The sequence below is a fragment of the Rhincodon typus genome, unplaced genomic scaffold (genome assembly GCF_021869965.1).
Source record: "Rhincodon typus isolate 14 unplaced genomic scaffold, sRhiTyp1.1 hic_rhity00006994, whole genome shotgun sequence".
In the NCBI taxonomy this organism is placed as follows: Eukaryota; Metazoa; Chordata; class Chondrichthyes; order Orectolobiformes; family Rhincodontidae; genus Rhincodon; species Rhincodon typus.
Genome location: NW_025972632.1, coordinates 1 through 5,762, shown reverse-complemented (window position 1 = coordinate 5,762; position 5,762 = coordinate 1). Strand labels below are relative to the sequence as shown.

The 5,762-nt window shown below is 39.2% G+C and overlaps 1 protein-coding gene across 1 annotated transcript; it reads left to right on the top strand.

The window, feature by feature from the left end:
- Positions 1-322: 322 nt before the first annotated feature.
- Positions 323-5,756, top strand: LOC109930599 (MAPK activated protein kinase 5). Its single transcript, XM_048594204.1, has 4 exons — positions 323-511; positions 805-925; positions 1,334-1,464; positions 5,256-5,756. Exons 1-4 carry the CDS (start codon positions 363-365, stop codon positions 5,386-5,388), a joined length of 534 nt encoding a protein of 177 aa, XP_048450161.1. The 5' UTR covers positions 323-362; the 3' UTR covers positions 5,389-5,756.
- Positions 5,757-5,762: the final 6 nt, after the last annotated feature.

Here is a 5,762-nt window from a genome sequence, read left to right as displayed (position 1 = left end):
AAACTTTCTTTTTATAATACTCCCTGAAGATTGGGGCGCAGGCTGAAAGGCAACCCTTTTCTGATTCCTATTTTGATATGAATTCCGCCAAGGCTGGCTTGAAGTGCATGTCACCATAAGCGAGCACACTGTTCATACCAGCCAGCACTTGAGACCAAGAAGTGACATATCCATTCTTTCCACACAATTGATGCGAAGGATCCAAGGAAGAGCGGGAATCAATATTAGATAAATTCATGAAGTAAATTGATAACTTCCCACAAACTTAATGAAAAATCTTTTACATTAAAAAGTTTACTTTTTATATTTCTTTATTATCTCAGAGCTGTGACCTGTGGTCGCTGGGTGTAATAATTTACGTGATGCTATGTGGATATCCACCGTTTTATTCCAAACACCACAGCCGGACTATCCCGAAGGACATGCGGAAAAAGATCATGACAGGAAGTTTTGAATTCCCAGAAGAAGAGTGGAGTCAGATTTCTGAAATGGCAAAGGACATTGTGAGAAAGTGAGTTGGGTAGCTTGGTTGTTGTGTAGTAAGATGAGTCCTTGGTAGTACTGAAGGCATTATGGAAAATCAAATCAAATTTGTAAAACTGGCCATCAAGCTGACTTTGCTGTGGACCTTGCATTTTGATGTAGGGTGAATAGTTCTACCGTATATATGTATGTAACTTGTTGCCCCATCGTTTTCTGGTTTGATTATATATGGTATTTATATCTGTTAGTAGATTCAAAAAAAGTTATGAACTTTTTTCTTATCCAAACTCGAGTTTTAGCGTACGTTGTTCTTTCCTGCAGATTGTTGAAGGTAAAGCCGGAAGAACGACTAAATATTGAAGGGGTGCTGGATCATCCCTGGCTGAACTCCACAGAAGCTTTAGATAACATTCTTCCATCCTCCCAAATGATGATGGACAAGGTGAATTGTCTGTAACTATTGATGACATTGTCACAGCAAGTAGCTGATATTTTGTAGCATAATTACAGTGACTTTGTCTATCTCTAACATTATATGTAATGTATTATGTAATGGTTAGTATTTCTCGTACTTTTCCTTTTATTATTAAAGCATTGATTTAAATCCCAGGTGATAATATTTTAGATTTGAGAATTTTCAGTCTCGTGTGTTTGCGATAACTGATGCACAGGCCTTTTTGTTATTTCTTGAAGGATGTAGGCTGAGCTTTACTTGCATCTCAGATGTTTCATTCCTAGGTTAAAGGAAGCTGTGTGGTTGTCACTATAATTGCTGCTCTGTTTACAAGGTACTGTCTGCTGGTGTTTGTCATGTAATACAGCTTGTACTGATGATGAAACTGTGTCACAGGCAATGGTTGCTGGGATCCAGCAGGCCCATGCAGAGCAGCTGGCCAGTATGAGAATTCAGGATCTGAAAGTGAGCCTTAAACCTCTAAACTCTGTAAATAACCCAATTCTTCGCAAGAGGAAGCTATTTGGGTAAGTGTATTTTACTAAATGCAATATGTTCAGCTTAGACATGTGTATTGATGAAAAATGTTGTTTAATTTCTAGCAGAATTTGTGTTGAACAAGATGTGTGCACTGTGGCTACTGTACTACTTCTATTTGCAGAGTTCGACAATGAAGGATACCATCTGTCCTTTAACCATGGCAAAGGTCTTAGTTATGCAGTAACATCAAGTACAGAGGAACAAACAAATTGGGATAAGTTTAATTCCAGTTTGAACTCTCCTGATTGTTGAAGTGTAAGAACATCATGCAAAGCCCAAGTTATTTTCATTCCCTGTGCTAATTGACTCCAGCCAGGTAGCAGTGGGGTTACAAAAACCTGCCTCAGTACCTTGAGGTGGGAGCAGGGATACTGGGATTCCTGCTTTGGGCACTATTCAGCAGCCCCAATGAAAAATCTTCATGTATCAAAATCAGACAAAATGTGGAGTGTTTCGTATTCAACAGACTGCCAAGGCTCTTGTTAAATTGTACAGCAACTAAATTTAGCATCTTTAGGTGAGGAGAATTGAAAGTACGCTGCTATTTTACTTGTTCCTCTGTGCTGCACTTGGATTGAATAGTTTGATCGTGGTGTGCCTAGACAGTTACTGTATTTCTTCTCTTTGTCAACAAAGCTGTTCATTCTTTTCCCCATCCACTATAGCTTTGTTCCAGGTTACAGTCTAACCCTAATAACGGAATTAATTTGCAAAAAATTCTGCAGAACACACACACAGAATAACTATTTTGTATATGCGTGGCCATCAAGCTGTCCTAATCGCACCCCATTTAGCAAAATCTTTCTCTACTAAAAGTAATCAGACTTGGAAAAATATGAAGATGAAATTAACCAGTTCATTAATCATGCAGACCATTGCAGATTGGAAATATTTCATGTTTGTTTCAGGAATTGTAAAGAATGGGAGTGAATAAGAGGTGGTTTGGTTTGCTCACATTCTTTGCTTTCATAGGATTGTATGTGAGTTTATATCTGGAGTCCACTAAAATGTTTTGCAATGGAAAACTGAGCTCCTCCGATGCACTGCAAAATATACCACTAAGCTGTACAGACTAGGACTTCACAGATTTGATTGTGTGCACTAAATTAAGTGACCTCACAGGGCAACGGTTGAGGTTTTATGCTTAGCCTCAGCACCTATTGGGTAGGAAGATGTAAATCAACCATTGTTCTTGCTCCTGGTCATTTTCAAGTTGTTCATGCTGGGCAGAAATACTTGGATGCCATATGAGGACAGGATTGAGTTTGGCTGTGATGCCCTTTGTGGTCAAATAGTGTGCTGACACACTCTTCTGGGCTTGCTAGAACATACACACCCCAATATTGTAGTCAGGACAGGAGGAAACAAAATTGAAAATAGCTCGAATACGTTTGTAGTATTAATTTTTTTCCTTGTTGGAAAATTTACTTATCTCTTCTACAAATCTCTGAAACTATACTATATTAAATGTGTATAGAATAATGTTATAAAGCTGTAATCACCCTGATTTTTTTTTACCCAAGTTTAAAAGATGCCATATAAATCAAAGATGTTATTGCAAATTAAAGACCAGAAAAAGCAGTATGATTTGTTACTTAAAACAGCATCTTAGAAACCTGAAGCAGTTAAAAGATTTTTTTTGATTCTGTTCAATATATCTCGCAATTCAGAGGTCCAAGGACTATGCTTAAGGATGGTCCTGAAGACTGGGGGATTCAGCTAAGGAATTGAATTAAGGAGCTTGGATTATTATTGGATGCAGGAGTCAGTTGTGTTCTCATTGGCTGATCAGTCTGCATGACTTGTGGCATAAAGATGTTGACTCTGTCCAAGTTTTACAGATGAAAACATTTAAAGCGAGCACAATCATTTAGGTTTAGAAAGCTGAAACCACAAAATATTTAGTATGGTTGATAAAGATTCCTTTATGTACCTAACAGTAACTTGGGTTATTGTTTTTCTTTTCGCAAATGTTGAATTTGCAGACTGTTTAACTACAAGTAGTTCAAAGAACAAAATGTTTGCTGTGCTGTATGATGACTCCTAATTAACATTTAATTTGCACATTCAAATGTGTTGTGTTATGTTTCGTGACGTTGAAAGCTTGGTATTCAGAAATATTAGCTTAAACTATATTGGACTCTTGGATCTTTTTTGTTTAATCCTACCTGATCATAAGGCTCAGACTTGAGTTGGGGTACGGTTACATGGTTAGTGGTTACCCTAGTACCTATTCCAGCTGTACATTGTTCATGTGTGTGCCTGGGCGACAGAGAAAAGCAGTCTGTTTTATCATGGGGGCAGGAGGAAGAATCACAGCCATTCCCATTCCTTTCTTCTTCAGATATGCACATGGTAAAGCACTAGTGGAAACCCTGGCTGAAACTTTTAGGTCTCCACCCCTCCACTACTTTCTAGCCTGGGACTGAAGCCATTAGCTCCTGCCTTGGCTAGGAGCTAACTTGACACAGACCAGGGATGTACTGGGAGCTTCCTGGTCTGTATGGCTCAGTGCCTCATTGTATAAGGGCAATTACCCAGCAAGTCATCGGTGAGCTCTTAAACTTTTGGTTACAGCACGGATTGATTTGAAATGGACTTTGTTCCAAGAGGACTCTTTCTAAAACTTGTTACAATCCATGTTCAAATTTTTCACCAATACTGCAACAGTTGAATCCTCCTTAAAGGGAAACTGTGTTCATTTGAATTGACATGCAGTCCTAAGCGTTATAAAGAATGGCGCACATGGTTTCTTGCTCCTCCTTTACTCCCGTTTCATGATTTTAAAATTTGCTTATCATATCTTATTGGCATTTTCAGCAGTGATCTGAATGGAAGAGTAAAATACACTCCAGGCTTGTTGAATTCCTAGATAGTGTCGTCCCTTGTTATTGACATGGAACTTCATGATGTCCCAGCACAGGAGAGGCTGCACAAAACGACAATCCTGGTTCTCCATCTGACTAGCGGTTTTAAAGCATAAAATAAGATCCAGGCAAGACTGAGATGCTAGTAAGTGTACAGAAAAAAATACTATTAATAGAAGTGTAGAGCCAGACATAATCTGAGAGCTAGAGTTCTGGCTTTCTTTGGCAAGCCTTTTATAGTGAGTGAATACTGGAGCTGTCAAACTCATCAGGGGAGTCCTTGTTGGACTCCAGGTGGGTTAAGCTTAGTATGTTCACTGCAGATGTGTTGCTGAATGCATGGGGTGTAATGAAGAGTCAGCTGTTATCGGACCTGTGAAGAGGAATACACGAACTGCAGATTTGAAATGAAATCTTTCCAAGAGGAGGGATGTCCTTTTATCACATTTAGGATTATACAATGATTCAAGTGAAGACTGTTCCCCTTTAAGAAGATTTAAAAAAAATAACATTTCCCTAAATGTTCCCCATTGTTGTTTTTCTCATATGGCTGTTTGCCTCCAGATAGCCTCCTTCAGCCAGCAGGTGAGGCAGGCAATCCAGACGTCGGACTTCTCCAATGACCATCACCAGTGCCACAGCGCGATCGCCTGATAGATGGCACACTTGTAGTGGGGGCGAGATGGGTAATGTCAGTTTTCCCGTCGCTCTTCTCGTGTTTTTTTTAATTGCTTTTCATTTTTATTAATTCTTTCTGCCTTTTCTTCCTTTTTTTATTTATATTTTATTTTAAGAAAATAAGCCTGTTTAATGTCTTAGCCCACTAAATGTGTCTCAGATTTGGCTGGCTAATTGCGCCTGTTCATAGAGGAACTTGTCCCCCGCCATAATAAATTGTCATTTTGTTACAGCACGAGGCCCAAGGATGATGTCTATATTCACGATCCGGAGAATGAGGCAGAGGATGCCAATGTCGCTCTAGAGAAACTGCGGGATGTCATTGCACAGTGTATTCTGCCCCAAGCTGGTAAGGCAGTCATATGAACTTCAAGGCGATTGGGAGAAATTGGAATCCTTTATCCCAACATAAGGAATTAAAAATAACAAGCCATGGTAAAATGAACTTGTGTCATAATATGTACCTGAGTTCTGACAAGTTCTTCTGCTTATCTGTAAGTGGCATGATAGCTGGGTGCTTTGTAGAACCACTATATCATTATTCTATAATGTAATGGAATATGTGATGCAACACTTTTCCTCCAAATGCTAAGCTCCTAATTGCAGCTACGTTGAGTGGAGGCAAAGCCTTTTTTTTTCCTTCCTGATTCCAAACTTCCACCCCATCAGTGCACAGTGCATTTTGACTAGCACTAATCCTTCCAGCATCTAAATAAGCAGCAATGGGCAAGCCTAAGAGA

Excerpts from the sequence above, each read along its gene's own strand:
- LOC109930599 (XM_048594204.1), top strand. The coding sequence starts at position 363 with ATGCTATGTGGATATCCACCGTTTTATTCCAAACACCACAGCCGGACT. Across the intron at positions 512-804 it reads GCAAAGGACATTGTGAGAAA|ATTGTTGAAGGTAAAGCCGG; the intron begins GTGAGTTGGGTA and ends TCTTTCCTGCAG. Across the intron at positions 1,465-5,255 it reads CGCAAGAGGAAGCTATTTGG|CACGAGGCCCAAGGATGATG; the intron begins GTAAGTGTATTT and ends ATTTTGTTACAG.